An 18,163-nucleotide genomic window follows, 5' to 3' on the forward strand; every position below is an offset into this window, starting at 1 on the left:
TATAATTGTTTAATAATTTTACACAGAGTGTTTCCTTGTTTCTATCAGTGAAACATAGCCTGAATTTTGCTGCTTGCTTTCTGAATTGCAAATTCCAGTTCTCTAATATATGTTGCAGTGAGACACTGAGTTTGAAACTTAGCAAACCTCTTTCACTTCTACATAAAGAGGTGTCTGCATGCATAAAATATTTCACCTGTGTGCATTCTTATGCAAAATATTAAGTTAGGAGAAAAAATGAAATGTGGAAATGGCTAAAAGACAAAGAAAGATGGCAGTACCAGTAGGAACTGGATCTGCTATAAAACACATGATTGCAATCACCCTTATAAATGCAGGAGGTACTCTAAAATTTTGTTCTGCCAGGAAATAAAGGAAGCTATAAATGAGTTAAAGAAAGGATCATAACTGGGAACACCCATTCAGTTGGAGAGGAGTTGTGCAAGAGGCATTTTTTACATTCTTTCTTAGAATTGTACTTTTAGGATTTCTGATAAAAACTATGATCTTGCACCACTGTGCTGTTGATATGAATCATTAATCTCATCACAATGTTCACAGCCTTCTCCTAGCAAAAAAAAAAAAGAAAGAAAGAAAGAATTTAAATAACCTTACTGTTAGCTGTTTCAATTTTAACTAAAAGCAACTTTTAAGGGTTGAAATTAGCATACATTTACTTTGACTTTTTTCTTACACTTTACACTGAAATGGCATCAGTGATTCCAGAGACAGTTAAATCTCTCAGAAAGAAGCTGATTTTCACAAAAAACACAAAAGAACCCTGATGTACGGGACAGGAGAGGTGATTCTCGCAGTGCCAAAAATGAGGGAAACACTAATTTAGACTAATTTAGATGATATGGTTGACGCCAGTATCATCTACTGCATTCTTCAATGCAAGAGCAATAAGAGGGGGGAATTTTGCATTCCCTCTAATTTCTGTCCCCCATCACCAAAGCAAATAACGCAGGTGACATTCACAGGAGATAAGTTTAGTCGTCAGACTTTGAGAAACTCATTGAGTCCCTTCCACAAGTACAACAAAGATACTCTTTGCAGTGATACAACCACACTGCACGACAATGATGTAGTGTGGTTTTGCCTATTTCTCTCAAATCAAATTGTGGGTTAATACAGATTGAAAACTATGCACTAAGAGTAAAGACTTGGTTGTCAGGTGCAGTCAGCAGTACTAGAAATGGAACTGGCTCACAATTTCTTATTGTGCTCATGTAAAACATGCTTTCTGTACAATTTATGTTCTCCATCAGATATTCATGATTTGGCAATATTTTTTTCATTTTCATCATTAATCCTTAAATGCTAACAGTAACTATTTCACTCTGTATGATGTGCATCAAATGAGATATTTCATTTGTATCTTCTTAACAAACTCAACACATTTTTCCCCTAAACTCAATAACAAATTACTTAACAATTCTCTGTGTGCAACATTCTATTATACCAATTTTACTCATACACATGGTTCTTCCTTCAGGGCAGAGCCCCCTGAAGGATAATATTTCCAACAAGTGGTTTATTAACATTAATGAGATCAAATTGCTGTGGTAAACCATGGCTGTAGGTTTATTTGGTGCACTACTGGAGATGTAGTTTGGATGTCTCATGCAGCCATCCTTATTCTGTACCTCTGAACGGTTTCAGAAATATTGATTTTAACCATTAAAAGCTAGTTTCAATTTCTATCTTTCTGAGAGAGAGATGTAGAAATGCCTTTTTCTATCTGAGTTCTGTTTAACCATCATCAAGGCACAGTGCATTGTAGCAGGAGAAAAAAATGAGGGGTAAAAAAGAGTATGTGTAGAATATCAAGAGCAGAAACATGATAAATGAGAAAACAGAGATTTCAAAGTTCCCAAATAGAGTAACTTTTCCTGAAGTCAAGCAGAAGAGAAACAAGCAAGAATTTGTCTCCTCACAAGGATGAAGAACACTGTTGAAAAAAACCATGAGCAACAATAATTGTCTTTTATGTCTTTGTGTCTAGATTTTCTTAATAATTTGCTTTGCATTGAAAGAAGAAGATGATGGCAATTACTAGACTGTGTTAAAGACTGAAGGAAATTTTGAAAGGTATCAGCATCATATAAAGAAAAAAATGGGGACAAAACCTTTTTACGCAACATATTTGAGCCTTTTTTAATCAAACAAGCAGGGGAGCTTGTGGACATTATCTGTGCAGATGGTGATGGTAAACAAAGGTGTCAAATGGAGAAAAAAAATTACAAACCCCTGATACATGTTTAGGGAAAAAGAAAAGAAAAGAAACAACAAACAAAAAAAACCCAAAAACCTATGAAAAATTTCCAGGGTGCACAGCAGAAACAATACAAATTGCATGTTTTTGAGGGAAAGCTAGAGCAGGCCACAGCTGACTGGGTTACCAAACCACAAACTCATAGCAACATGAGATTTCCTACACAAAATTGAAGACCACAAGCAAAAATTGACAAAAGGCAATCAGAGCCAACTTGTAAAAGCAACATAAAGTATTGCATTATGCATGGAAAAATGTACCGGCTTATACAGCTCCAACTTTTGGAAATAATTATTTTGCAAATAAGAAGTGAAGTTGTTCTGCAAAAGATAGCAAAGCCGAACTGAGGGTATTTACCAAGAATCAGTGTGTGTATACATTCTGCATGGTTGAAGAGAAGTAGGATTGGTTGGAACTGTTGGATAGCTTTTTACATATATTTTCTGGATAATTACTTTGAATCCAAATTAAAACTTTCTGACTTTAGCTTTTAAAACTTTAGCTTCTGTGCCCAAGTTTAAGTGAAACTTGAATGATGAAAAAGCATCAAGGACTGTTATGGTATTATGTGATGGTGTTTTATTTCAAGGCTGTCCCTGAATTTAAGAGTTAAGAGATACTGTATTTTTTTAAGAGAAGTAGGTACATGCAAATGGAAAATGTGAAACAGAGGTGTAACATGTTTTTCTCAACAGAGTGTAGAAAGATCAAATCACAAATAAAAAAGCTTTAAAAAATGAAATTCACACCACCAATTATTTCAATTTCCTGGAACTTAAATTCATGGTCCAAGGTTGACACAGGTTTTAATTTGTGTATTCTGGGTGAAAATATATTTTTGGAGTCTGTATTACCAGTCTCATCAATATGAAGAAGGTATATTATTTGCTGAAGTGTCCTTCTGTGGAAAGTTTAAAGCAAGAATACTTGCTTATGTAATAATAAGATTAAAACCAAAAGGTTTTAATTCTCGTGGTTGTAATGTAAAAAAAAACAACAGCCAATAAACAACAAAACTAAAAATAAAAAATCTACTCAGATAAGGAACCAGACATCTTCAGTCTTGTTCCGTGTACAGACAGTGAACATATATGCACATATGTAGTTAGATATATGTACGTGTACACATATCTATAATACATATATATAACATACATATATCTGTGTTACATATATACATGTAATTTCCAATATCTAAAGCAGAAATGTCAGTGGATCAGACACTACTGAGAGACCAAAGAGAGCTATGACGGGTTTTAGACTTCTTCTTTCCTACTCAAAGAAGATTTACAGGTGTTATATTTCCATTTCAAATTGTTATAAGAACAAGGTCCAAATTACACATAAATAAATTATAATTAGGATAATATTAAAAGCTTATGACACAGTTAATGGACTTTAAATGGAATCCAGACTGCAGTGTTAGATGTAGAGTAGGAAAGACAAAGGCAGAGAATTTCCTGTGATATAAGAGATAAAACTTCAAATTAATTTCTTTTGGGTTTCTGTGTATAACTGTGTAGTTTTCAAGACAGTTGAACAATTAAATGACAAAAAGATACTGAAAAAATGGTTTTCCAAAATAACATAACTTGAGTGTAATTTAACCCTTTTTAAGATAAAGTTTTGATGTTGATAATTGGCAAAGATGGGCTGGTGCTGAACAAACTTGACACCTGGCCCTTTTCATAATAATCTTTCAGTCTTTCCAGATGGCAGAGTTTACTTCTGTTCCCATCTGTTCCTTTTCAGTAAGAAAAAGGAAAGAAAAAATGAAATCACTAAAACATGTACTGGCTTTTAGAAGGATCTTTGAGATTCTTTTCAAGTTGTTTATTGTGGACCACATTCCTGGGAAAGGCTGGTGATGGCACCTATGATTATTTGCCTCAGATTAAAGGTAAAATGCCAGGTGTCATTTTCCAGGTTTCGCCTGAGATAATTCATCTGGATGAAATTCACGGATGGAAAAATTGAAAAAGCTGGAGTCATCACATCAGTACATAATTGCAAAAAGAGTAAATAAAAGAAAGCAAGCAAGCAAACAAAAAGAGTATTATCAGGCTTGTGATTAGATGACATATGATGCCATCCAGCAGTAGACAGTTCAGAGCAGTATTTCGGGTTAAATTTTGCTAGTTCAGATTTGGAAAACTGTTTTAAATTTAAGAAATTTCTGTGCAGAAAGAACCACTCTCATTTCCCTGATTATTTGCAATAGTTTCTCTGTTGTGTTCTCAGGTCTTGACTCTGGTCTAAATTTTCACTGCCTCAAGATGAACTTATTCCCTGGGGGTCCATTAGGCTTCTTCCATGTTAGTGGGGTCAGAATTAGACCTCTGTTAAGCTAGTTATCTCCAGAGCGAGAAACTGACTATTCAGCCAGAGGATGATAGAAGCTGATGGATGGGAAAAGACAGGAAAAAACCAAAGTGAAATCCATCAATGGAAATCTGCCAGGTAACCAGGAAATCATTTTGGAAGCTACTTTGTAGTCTGTAAGTTTCCATGTGTTACTAAAAAATATCAGTTAATCTGGAGAAAATTGAGCAAGAAATTAGAATAAACAAGTCTCTAGGGATATTTGTGAATAAAATTAAAATAATTAAATTATGGACCTGGCTGAAGGAAGGCTGTGGTACCAATGTGTGCACTCATTTGAACATCTCAAATAGCAAGAAGCTGCCTATACCTTTCTCTTGACAATGATTTGGCACAGTTCTCTTAGAGGACCAAGATTTCTGACTCCAGTCATCCTAAAAGAGCTCGTTGTCCTGAAGGTACTGGAAAAATACTGTAGCTTAGCTCATATATCCCACCAAACAGCCTGAATACCTGAGAGGAGCCTCAGCATGTTTGCAGGGATATGGTAGAGGGTCTTTGCATGTGGGGATGTTTTAACACCGATCTGTAGAGTCTTTGGGCAGTTTTTTTCTAGAGAGCTTTGCAATGCCATCCAAGCAAAAATAAGGCTACTTATCCTGGTGCAGTTTTGCTAACTGGAGGTTCAGGAGACTCTTCTTGAGCAAGGTGCTGTATTACATAGTCATTCCAATTTGTATGAAGTTACTTTCTGGATCTCTCTTGAGGTTGCTGTCAGGCTACAGACATACCTCAATAATCTTTGGGAGATGTTTCTTAGACTTTCTCTTTAAGATGAACTCTTCTCCAAGAACAGATTATTTATTAAAATATTTATGTTCTTTTCAATGGTACCCTTTATTTTTGCTGCTTCCTCAAAGAACACAATAATAAAAAATGACCACTGGAAATTAACTAATGAAAAAATAAAATTGAAACCAACCCTCTACTCTAAAAACATCTCTTGCCAGCCATCCTACTGCCACCCAAGACGGTGTTGTTGCTAACAACTTTTAAATGGAAAAGTACTCAATACTGTAGTCATGAGAGGCACTCAAGTTGGATGGGGGATGGTATGAAGATTTTAAATGGAGTGATGGAAGCCCAGTCACTTGATGAATTTAAAATTAGACATTACTTGCTTTGTAGAATATGCTATCTGGCTGGCCTGGATCTTAGGACCACAGACCTTATTAGGAGATATTAGACTGTACTAGGAAATGGATTTTGTTGGTTTTATTTCTCCAGTTCTGAGGAATTCCACTTAAACAACTTCTCAGCAGCTTTCAGAGTCTCCTGTGAGGGGACACTATCAGTCTCTGTGTTGCTCCAGGACAACAGGCTTCACTGTTTTTGTCCTTGTAGCTGCAAATACCAGTTTTGTGGTCTGTGGATGGCCGGTGTCTCTAGCAACCAACAGATGGGTCAACAAGGAGACAGGGTTTTGAGCAAGGGGGAAGTCTGCCAGGTTTTAAAACTCTAGTGTCCAGGAGGAGTTAGTTGAGGTTTAGTAGAACAAACACGGGAATGGTTTGATTCTCAGGAACTGGCAAATTCCAACATAGAAATGGATTTGCTATGTTTTTTTTCTAACCAAGTATATCCAGCATCTATGACAGTCATATTCTCTTCCCCTCTCTGATTTCTATGATTCAACATACTTAAACATTTTGGATGTGCATCCATGGTTTAAAAAAAAAAGTAAACACCAAGACTCAAATTCAAAGTTTGCTTACAGTCTCACTATTTTAGTAGGATTTTCCAGGTCCAAATAGAGTCAAAATTTGTCCTGCAATCAGATGGATTTCCACATTTGCTGGGAACTCCTGCTTCTGTGTTAATCAGAAATTAGTGCACTGAGCTCAGCGGAGGTGCTAGTGTCAAACCTTTGATTAGAAACTGAGTCAGTAAAGGCACAGTCTGAATGACAGACACAGAGAAAGATTAAGGTGCACAGATGAACTCATCAAAGTACAGCTAAACAAGTCAGATTTGCTTAATGGTGGTTCAAAGGACAGTAGATACTGAAAAGTTATCAGCTTTTATTCAGATGAATGAGCCAAATGAGAACAAACTAAGAGAAAAAAGCAAAATGAACAGGAAGATTTCCAAGTAGAGGAAAGACAGAAAAAAAAAGAAAAATAAGAATATTTCACTGCACTTTAGAAACATATCTGCTTCACCAAAATGCTAACTCTTTCAAGACGGACCACTCCCTATCCTAGCAGATATGAAGAGCAGCTTTAGATTCCCAGGGCAAAGTTTAACTCCATCAAGTTTTTGTTTTGTTTTGTTAAAAAAAACAAACAAACAAACAAAAAAACCCCCAACAACAACAACAAAAAACCCACCAAAAAACCCCAACTCCCCTCAAAAATCCCAAAAACCCTCAAACTCATCTTGTAGTCGCATTTAGATAGTTTTTATTTTCTCAGAGCCTCTAATTGTTATCCTTTCAACAAAAAAAGCCAAACATTGTTCATGAGTGTTTGAAACTTATAAAGGCAATTCGAATACAGAAAATGAAACCTCTCAGCAGAAAAATGAAGTCTCTGTAAAGATTGCTTCATTAATAGCTTTTGTATTAATGACTTGATTCAACATTTTTTCTAAGTACATATAGAGCCCATCCCGGAGGAAAGATATATTAAGGCAGTATTTCCTAGAGGTGTTCAATATGATAAGAAGTTTGCCATCTCTCTCAGAAAGATTTTTAATCCATAGAATTTTCTACTGCAAATCATACTTGTTAAAAGGAGCAGCCAGACTATACCAGCCACTCTATACCACCAGTATACAGTCTTTTCAGGGCTAACATTTAGGTAGCATCTACACTAATAAATCAAGCAGGGACAGGATATGGTATCAAGCAGTGGCATGCAAAGCCCACTTCATGTGGACTGCTTTATTTGCAGGTACCACACAGAAGAACTGAGGGATGTGTTCGGCACATGGTGACACTCACCACACATGTCAGAGCAGAAAGGGTGACTCTTCTTTACCACACAGACTTGTAAAGTGTAAGTATTCATACTGTTATTTATAAGGCCAAGAGCATTTAAAAAGCGTTCCAGTTTATTGGACATTCAGATCCTCGTAGTATTGAATTAATTGTGTTTCTGTTACTGTTGATGCTAAAATTTACGTTCAATTCTGAAAGGAAGTGTCAACTCTGTTTTTGAAAATTCAGCTTTCTGGGCCTTAGGACCACCAGAGTCAAAAATTTGATAGCCCTCATTTTTACCAATGCCAGGGAGCTTTTAGCTACAGTAGCTTTCAACTTTGTATATGTCTGAAGAAGCTGTTAGGTAGTCCCTGTGAACAAGAGATATTTTAATAACATGCATTGCTCATCAGATCAAAATTTATTTGCTTTTTTATTAAAGAAGCTCATTTTGTCCAAAGTCTTGAGATATCTCACACACTTCTCCCAGACTAGGTAATCTGTTTTCTTCGTGTTACAAAATAAATCAGTGCTGAAAGTAGAAGGCAAGTGAGTAGGGTCCATGGTAGTCAGGAAGGAAAAGATGGGAGCACTACGAGGAAGCCCAACCCATGAACTTGTGCAAGTTGCAGAGATGAGGTGGAGAAGGAGGTACTCAGCACTCGATGTGATGACAAGATGCTTGTCTCCCTGACAGGAAAGTGGGCACAAGTTTGTAGAAAAATTCCAAGAGGCAATGAGTTTGTCAATGCAAAAAAGAGTGATAATAAGGCAATCTTACATGGCTTAAGAGGAGGGCAAGGACAGTACTAGAAAAGCCAAAAAAGAGGAGGACAAATAAATAGGATGCAGTGTTCTCACAGTGCAGTCACATATTGACTTATCCTCTTCTATTCACACTGTTGCAGGCATACATCATTCTCGCACATACGTACATTTAGCTTATAAGTGTCTCCCATCTACTCTGAAAAACAAACCTGTCCTGAAAACTGGATGTAAGCCATAAAACAAGGTGCTGGTAAATGATGACTATCAAGGCTGGGATAGTGCCTGATGACCTACCCCTTTTTTGAGTTGTGTCATTGAGCAGTCAGAAAGCATTAACGGGTAGAGCCAAGGAAAAGCAAAATGGTAGTGAATGAACAGAGTGCAAATGAATAGAAAGGATGGAAAGGATAGATAGAAAAAAAAATGTTATATAGAAGGGCAGAGAGTAGTTAGAAAAATGGGCAGAAAATAGGAGATTCAGAGGTGAAAAGCCTAGGATAATATGTCTACGGAAAATCAATTCGAAGTAGCTATATTAAATGTCAGGGAGGAAGTTAGAAACATATAATATTGAAAATTAGCTAGTCATGATTTAAAAAATAAATTAGTGTTGGATTTATTGCATAGAAGTTCTTTTATAGTTTAAGAGAGAAAGGGGAGAGAGAACTAGAGAGTGCAAAAAGTCAGTATAATTACAGATGGCAGAAAACAGATGAAAGAGGTCTCCTGTTTTGGGAATGTCACCTTTCTTCCTGGATGTTCTAGTGCCCCAAAGATGTGGATGAAAAAAGAAGAAAAATTTTAAGGAAAAAAAAAATCATATACACTCTGTAAAAAAAAGAATGGAATGGAACAAAAGATAGCTCATGTTAAGTATTTGAGGAATATAGTAAACTGTAACAAGGAAGGTAAGTTGCTCAAGCTATTGGGGGATCTAAGTGGGAGAACATGCAAATATCAATAAGCAGCAAAGAAAACCTATTCTTTCAGGAAGGTTTTTTTGTGATATGGAGTTATCTGTATCATCCATTTGGAAAGTTGGTCATGTAAAATAAGACTGTGAAAGTGCTTGAGAAAAGAATGAAGGAAATAGTTTTCTACTTATTATAGGAACTGAAAACAATGAATTGAGTAAATATTTTCTAACTTTTGAATGTACAAATCCAGGAAAGACCCCCAGCATGTGAAATGACATGTCCGTTTTAATGACCATGGTTTTGTTACCTAATCCAGAGCAGGGTAAAGTTTCTCTTTTGGTAAGATGGTCTCACTGGGATTTATTTCTTTTTACTACCTTGTAGTTTGGTTTTGTGCATGCTGCTTACTTTCTAGGAGCGGATAGGAAAGCATGGTGAATGATACAGAGAGAACACACAGAGACATGTTTCCACATTCTCCCAGAGCATTTCTTTAATATTTCTGCTGTAGCCTTTGCATCTAAGGAAGACTTTTTTTACTCAGCTGACTATTCGTGATCTATTTTATTCCCCTAAGGCATCAGTTTTATCATTATCGTTTAGTAATTCTGAAACCAAGCTCATCACAGATCTCAGCATCTAGTGGTAGTGCAAATTTACCTCAAATGCAGCATACTGGGAAAACTGGTTATATGTGTCAATTAGATTTATGAGGTTTGTATTTGATAGCTAAAGCCATAACATCTGATCTTGGTTTGGAGCAGAAACCAAATACTGTCCAAATCCCATTTCTCAAAGGGACAAAAGCTGCTTTCGTCTTGAGAGTGTGCTTGTCCACCTCCTGGCTGAAGCAGAAACTACAGGAGAGGGTGCTATCTTAGAACTTGTCTAACCACAGAGCTATTCAGAAGCAGCTGCTGGATTTAAATTTCACACTTACAACCTGAATTCACTTCTGAGTGTAGATGAGCCTTTAAACATTCATGTAGAGTACAATGTACTTCTTTCTCTTGTAACTCTCCATTTAACTGCTAGTTACCTCTGACGATAATGATTTAGACTTCCAGCAAATGTGGGTGAATTTTTGTAGGGCATAGCCTTGAAATATATATTTCTGAGTTAACCAGATTAACACTTTCTCACATGCTAACTCAGCTAATGTAAGATAAAACATATCAAATCTATAGCAGGGACAAATCCAAAATAAAGGAATTTATTGCTTGAAGGTGCCAAAGAGCAACTGAGAAGAAGCACATTTATTGCTGTGGTTCCATCATGGGCAACACGTGTGGCTGAAGCACAGAAAATGTTGGAGGAGTGCTGCAAATCTTACCCTGTGAGGATGCAATCCTCCAAGAATATTTTCATCACCTCTGGTATAGGTTTGTAACAGATAACACAAACAGAGCTTGTTCTATTAAATCTGTATATTTACACAGCAAGGCAGGTGGTGACTCCCTCTAAAGTACAGGCAGAGTGATAATGAGTCATGCACGCTGATTTCCCAGCACTGCCTGATGGAAACGTGGAATTACCTGCTATCCTTTCCATCTGCATTGAAATGCAACCAATATGTTACTTCTCTGAGCTCCAGATGACTACCAATGAACTTTGTTCCAACAAGTACAAACACACAGCCTTCCCCAACAGACCAGTATCCTCATTCACATAGAACTTTATTGCACATTTCTGCAGAGGGAAATAACAAATACAAACTTAGAAACTAAATTGGGAAAGATCCTTTCGTGTGTGTGTGTGAAGAGGTGGTGAGGAGAAAAAGAGGTAGAGAAACATGAGAGGAAGGAGTATATGGTCTTGTTCTGATCTATCCAGATGTTTGCTGCCCTGAAGGAAAGGGCCACCTTGCTTTGCTTGCTCATGCAGCAAGATGCTTGTACCATGTGAAGGAAAGAAGGAAAGTCTTAACTAAACTGGATGCTAGGGTATTTTTTTCTTTTAATTATTTGGGAAGTTTAATTTTCCTTGAAACTTTCTGCAGAGGAATCCCCTTCCCCTACAGATTTAAGGTTTATGATACAATCAGAAACATAGCTCTGTATATTCCCTCTAGCACTCATTTCACAACCTTGAAACTACTCCATACCCACCCTTACCACTTCTCTCTTCACATGCACATCCCATCTGTCCCCTCAGAAAATGACTTATCCCCACATCCCCCACTGACAAATGTACAAACAGGGATGGCTCTCTCCCACACAGAAACAGCTGCCATCCACCTCTGTCATCCCTACCCACACACTGCTTCTTTCCGTTGTCCGCTTCTAGCCACCACCAGAAGACACACACATGGCCCCACACCAGCAAGCATCTGCAGGGACACCCAGATGTTCCAGCCTTTGCAAATACATTCCTCTGGCTGTCTTGTGGCTACAAAGGAGTCTGGGCAGGCACAAATACCCCATGTTCTCTGCATTTGAACACAGCTCAGTCACTCATGCTTTGATCCGCTTTCTGCAACAGTCCAGCACTAATTGTACCCATCAATCCCTTTCTCTTTTCCTAGCCAGCTGGCAGGTTGATACCACTGTTTGCTTTTTATTTTCTCACTGGTTAGGCAAGGAGGAAGTGGGGTGATTGGAGGCTAGGGCATTACCCTGGGCTACACTGGCTGGTGACCCTGGGCTGAGCAGGCTCCAGTCTGTGATTTCAGCCCAGCTGAATCCTACTGGCCAGGATCGCTGGCTGCAATCACGCATCTCCCCTTCATGAACAAGCATTTCACTGTCCTCACTGCCTGCAACCTGCCATGGTGGGAAGGTCACCACCACCAGAGGAGAACGGGGCTTTCTGCTGTATGCAATCAGCTCCAAGCACTGCCAGGAAAAACTATCCAGCTGGAGAGCTTGCACAGGACTCCACAGTGGGAAACCTGTGCATAAAGTAGGACAATGGGTTTCCAACACAGCGCATGGCTGTGCAAGAACTAAATATTAGCTAAGTATTCTACAGATTATCTGGGGCTGGTTTTTTTTTGCAGGAATTGATCCCTGCAATAAACCAGAAAGGGACCCAGAACTTTCATGTGACATGACTGATGCCATGTAAGGTCTGGGCCAAGATGCTTCAGTCTTCAAGGCTGAAGGTGATCAGTTCAGTGTGCTCAGACTGTATTCTCTCACTGCAAGTCTGCCAGGATTACTCACAGTCTTCAAATCAGCTAGGGATGAAAATGAGAACTTTCCTACCCAGTGCAGGACAGCGCTTAAGAAGCCACTGAAGCCCTAGGCAAGCCAGACAATTTTAAAATGTTCATAGAACAGATTTGAAGAACAGATATTGTCAATATATGCAATTGTTTTGAAGATAAAAACGTTCTTAGTGTTTCTGTCTCACACCCAAGATGCATCCTATGTTTTCAACCTTCAACCAGCTTCACATTACTCTGGTACTGCTTCAAGCCATGTAGAAACCTAGTACTCTTTTGTTTCTTCTGGCTGGAATCTGTATTCCCTATGTGTACTTCAACCCAACGGCTGTTCATCCAACAGTCCTGTTAACTACCTAGTAGCCTTGTTGACTGGTACTAGAGAAATTTTTCTGCAATTTTGCGCCAGGAGTAGTATACTGAATCTTTAAGGCATGAAAATAAGGTGAATTCATATGCCTCCAAACGAAGCTGTTGTAAATATTCTAGTTAGACATCCTGGGATTTTCTCAGGATTATTCACTAGTTCTTTAGAAAAAGCCTGCAAAATCTCTGAAGGAGAGTCTGCCTGCTGTGCATGTCATGCAGAAACCAAGCATATCTATCACACGTTCAGTCCCATCACTACCCACGCACCAAACCATTTTCTCAGTTAGTCATCCTTCCCTACCCTTCTTCTCAATGCAACCATTGCATCTTAGCACTCGCAAAACTCACCTCTGTTGTGCATCTTACATAACATATTTCAACACCGAGAGTTGTGCCACAAACACAGTGGACACGTGGTTCTCCAGTTGGCCTCTAATATCCATCTTACACATCAGCACTGCTTCCTGTGTGCATGTTGGAACCTTCACATGGACATATGTCACTTACAGCAACCCAGTACTCTTACATGTCCCCCATTGATTTCAGCTTCTCCCTGCAGACTGGCTGGATCTTTCTCATCACATGCGTCCCTCTACAACTCTGCTAGTCACATAAGCACAACACTCACTGAACACATCTGTCCCTGACCCACACATAAAACCAGCATCTCATATATCTGTGCACCTATCATCACTGACTATATACATTTACCTGTGCCTCCTACTTGCTCTCCCCTTGCACTTAACTCCCAACCTGCTCTCATGTTGCTAAGCATGCATATTCGGCCCCTTGCACTCTTGCACATCCTTCCTTAAACTAAGAGGCAGAAAACTACAGATGGCTTAAGCTGTCATAAACTTTTTCCCATTCCTCATCACTCTTCCCTCCCCCATAAGCTGTTTTCCTTCTCACAGGCCCCACACCCACGTCTGCAATCCTTACCTGTATGTGCCTCATTTACTTAGAGATTGTTGTGTGCACAAATCTCTCTTACCAGACACAACTTTTCATACCTTTCACCTTCCCCTCCACAGCCTTTACAAGAAGGCACAAACTGGCAGGTACTTTCCTTGCCTGCACACCATTGTGTGTCAACCCACACCAAGCTTCTTACCCCTCATATCACAAAATGTCATTCCCCTTCACTTTCACTTCATGTCCTACAGCTCCTAACTCCACTCACCTCCCCACACACTTCACACTTCGCTTTTGACCTTAGTACAAACATGTGGCTTACATGGCCCTCCAGGTAGTTATCCCTCCTATTCCTCCTTCTCCCACCTCTTTATATCTTTAGTCATTTCTCCACCAACACATTTGTTCCATTCCCTCTTGCTGCTTCACTCAGCCAGTACCTAGAACAGAGATCTAAGCACATTTGTTACATCTCTCTTAAGAGAAAATGACTTCTTTTTGCTTGTGTATGTGTACCCCTCACATTATTCCTTACTGTCCATTATTTTTCCCTAACATACTACCTGTTCTTCCCCTGTGTTATTCCAGCTGCCTAGTACAGAGGTATCCTCTGTTTCTGCTTGCAAGGCCACTCCTGCACCTTTGCACAACTTTCCCTGTTTGCCAACAAGGCAATACAAAACTAAATTTCCTCTTACCCTGTGCTCTCTTGCCCTATAACTCTTCTAAACCACCTTTTGCCCAGGCATCTTTACAGAAAATGCAGCTCTTGATTTCATCTTCATGCCTCCTACATTTCTCGTTTTTCCCTATTCTCATGCTTCTCAAGATTTGCCACATCTTTACATTCCTGTCAGAGTTCACCCTGCACCCATGATTTCCATTATCTTGCATTTCCTCACAGCACCTTCACATGACTTTTTCCTCAGTTCTGCTTCTCCTTCACAACCAGGCAGCACATGCCTATAGCTCTACTCCAGCAGGTTTCCAACCTCCGCTGAAATTTCTCTAAGCAACTACCCTCTCACATATTACGGGTCCCTATACTTTTTCCCATCGCCACACTCTATCTCCATCCTGCTCATTTCTAACTTTGCATTTCTCTTCTTGGCATGTGTTTCCATCGCCATGCAAGCCTTCCCTTTTTTTACTCTAACACCTTCCTTACAAATATGTCCTCATATCTATTTCTTGACAGAATCAAAGGTGTCTCCTTTAGACACCTCCTACAAGCATCGTGTAGCTGATTATTTTCCATACCTTTCTCCAAATAGACAATAGTTCACATTTTTCTTCCTCCTCCAAACATCCTTTGTGCCCTGTGCCTTCACCTTTCTCTCTCCACTCCTACTCCATACTCTTCCCCCCCCTAGCAGACCCTAGCATCCTTGTATGTCCCTTTCATATCCTCACCCAGCCTCCGGTCTGCACCTTTTCCCATCCCTCTCAAATGTTACTTCCCCTCCTGGGTTCCTAAACTTGTCTCCACCTACAAAGATCCTCTTTTTCCAGTTGACCTGCAGCAGTTCCTCTTTTAAGCTAACCATCTTTGTACAGCTCACCTGCTCCTATTGCCCCAGTACACTTAATACATAGCAGTTTGGTTTGGGTATATAACAACTTCCCTCCAAAATCCTTATATCTACCTTTGTATGTATCATTTAATTCTTCTTTCCCTGAAAAAAAAAAAAAAAAAATGAAACCTATATGTATTGCATACCTCAACATATAACACCCTTCTACACAAAGCACTCCCATTCTGGCTCTGCTTGTACATCCTTTTCTCCCCGTATTTTGGGTTCACCACCTGCAATTGTTTCTAGTTTTCCTCCCCCCAGCATACTCACACACAGCGCTCCTAGTACTGACACGTGTATCTAAGACCAGTCTTTTTACTACTAGCAGCTGGAACCATGTTGAACCCTTTTCCATTCTCTACTGCTTTTGTCTGCCTTGCCACAAAATGAGTTTTTCTTTTTATTATTATTATCACATTTTCCTGTTTCTTACATCTTATTTATAGGTGTTTCTTGTACCACTCCTCCACTTACAGACTTGCACAGATCAGGTATTTCTGCGCCTGAGAATGTCTCTCTTATTAGTCTGGGTATTTTCCTGAAGGCACAATGTGAAGGCAAACTTTACATACCATTTGCACTCCTCCTGCAACAAATCACACGAGCCTAAGAGCAAAGAGTACTTTCTGAAAGGCTGTAGCTCATAACAATTGATTGGACCATACAGCACACATCTCTGTCTATTTAAAAAGGAGGGAGGTCGAGCAACCCCCCCTCACACACACACACAGAGTCATCTCTAAATAACTGGTTTTGCAATATAGGGACCAGAGAATGTGTGCATAGCAGCCCTATTCAATCCAAAATATCCATCTCTCCGGGTACTGCATATTTATAGTTCAAGAGATAGGACCAACACTGAGCTTTCCCGTTTATTTTAATGAAGGATTAAGAACTGATCAGAAAGCTATCTAAACCATTCAAGGACTTTTTCCTCTCTTGGCTAAGAGCAGTTTGGTGTCTCCATAAGGACTCGTCAGTAACTGATGCTTTAAGCTGCATTTCAGCTGTTTAGATGAGAAACAGCTTTCTATTTTGCTCTCTATATGTGCGTCTGTGTTTATTAGTTGTGTGCTGCATTCCTAGAAGGCACTTATCAAACACTGGAAACTGCAGCGTAAGAATAGTTTTCCTGCCATCCTAGCACAAAGTAAGTGTATCTTTTTCACCTAGACACAGATGTGCAGGGAATCCTTTGATCTCCAGTTCCTCTCAGAGAATTTGGTGTTTGGGTTTGAGGAGAAAGGGGACCGATTCAAAGATCATAAATAGTGTTTCCAGTGTCTTGCACACACAAAAAAAAGAGAAAGCTTGAGTGAAGTTAGTTACCTGAGACAGGCGAGGTCTAGAAATGGGGTATTCTGACTTTGCTTGTCATGGGTTCTAACTTTCCCTGAGGGCAAGCATGCTACATATGCTGAGGCTAGTTCTTGCAATCCATGCTCAGGATTTTCAACCCCTTTTGTTACATCTGAAGTTGCAGGTTTCCCTTTTAAAATAAAACCAAGAGTGTCCTTTGCTTTTGCCTCTTAAATCAGATTCCTTTAGCACCTCATATTTCTCCTCTGCTGTTTTCTTGCCAGGGACCTGAACAACAGTGTGCAGACCAGGAGGAGAGGGGAACCTCAGGACTAACGCAAGCTATAGGGCAAGTAGGGGTGGGGGAAGGAGGAGGCACAATGGGAAAGGCAACAACGTTTGGGACAGATCTACTGCTTACAAGACCCCCCCCCCCATTATATTTCTTTAAAGGACCCCTCTCCCCCCCTTCCCTCCCCGCCCTCTTAGGACCCTACTAGAAAACATCAAATTTCCCTTACCGTGGTAGGAGTAACCATGGCATCCGTGTGAATGTTTCCAGAAAAGTCGACATGAAGAGAAAGGTGAATGTAAATATGTTCATTCAAAGTTCCAAAGTTGGTCTGCTTGGGTTGTGCAGAGTTGCTCTATGGGAGAGGAGCCTTAAACTCTGAGTCCCGTGAACATAATCTGCTCGATTATAACAAACCAGCTCAGCCAGATGGCTCTGTGCTCTGCAGATTAACCCTTTTATTGCCACGCTCTGCTTTCCTTACCTACCATTTATAATAATCTTGCCTGGTTGGGGAAATTCAGAGAATGAAGCATTTTTTTGAAAATGACAAAACTGTCATAAAGGTCAATTTTTCCCCTGTGTGCTCTAAAAAAAACATCATGTGACTATTTTCTTTTTTTAATCCAATTGATGGTTTTATTCCTCTTCCTGACAAAATCTTTTCATATTCTTAAGAACAGTATTAGCACCAGGGAACATTTTAGAGAATTCTTCTGTTAAATCATAGCCATTTCTTCCTGGCTGTGATTCTCAGAAGACAAGTATTTTATTGCAGGAATGTCTCTGTGTTTGCAGTCTAATGGTCCATTCACTCCCTCCTCTCTCTCCCCCTCCCCACCCCCCCGCCATACTTTCTCTGTCTCCCACACGCACATTCACACACATGCACACGCACACCCTTTGGTCAAACTGCCAGCATGTGTTGCTATTCTTACCCTTATTCAGAAGTCATTATAGGACATGTAAAACAGGTGAAATAGAAACACAGAACTAGAAAGCCATAAGCCTCTGCTCTCTCCCGCTGGGTCCTCTATTTTAGGTTGTTTTTTTTATTACTTCCAAAACTTAGACAAATTTATTTTTTTGGTCTGCACTTCTGTTAACAAACTCACCCCCCCCGACACAAAAATAAGCACTGGGAGAAATATCCACTGTTAAGAACAGACCTTAGGATGGATTTGTGTCCAGATATTCCTCCTGTTTTGATTTGCAGATTAGTCCATTAAGTAAAGGATGGTGAGTGCCAAAAACATGGAAAGTTCATCAGCAACCAG

The 18,163-nt window shown here is 39.3% G+C and overlaps 1 protein-coding gene across 1 annotated transcript in view; it reads right to left on the minus strand.

Moving 5' to 3' along the window:
* NTF3 (neurotrophin 3) overlaps window positions 1–17,236 on the minus strand; it is a 53,722-nt gene extending 36,486 nt beyond the window's left edge. The window contains exon 1 of the mRNA XM_010186781.1: window positions 17,116–17,236. Within this exon, the coding sequence (XP_010185083.1) occupies window positions 17,116–17,133 (18 nt within the window). The 5' untranslated portion in view covers window positions 17,134–17,236. The remainder of the gene's footprint in view (window positions 1–17,115) is intronic.
* Window positions 17,237–18,163: the final 927 nt, after the last annotated feature.

This window comes from Mesitornis unicolor, unplaced genomic scaffold (genome assembly GCF_000695765.1).
Source record: "Mesitornis unicolor isolate BGI_N332 unplaced genomic scaffold, ASM69576v1 scaffold6586, whole genome shotgun sequence".
Taxonomy (NCBI): domain Eukaryota; kingdom Metazoa; phylum Chordata; class Aves; order Mesitornithiformes; family Mesitornithidae; genus Mesitornis; species Mesitornis unicolor.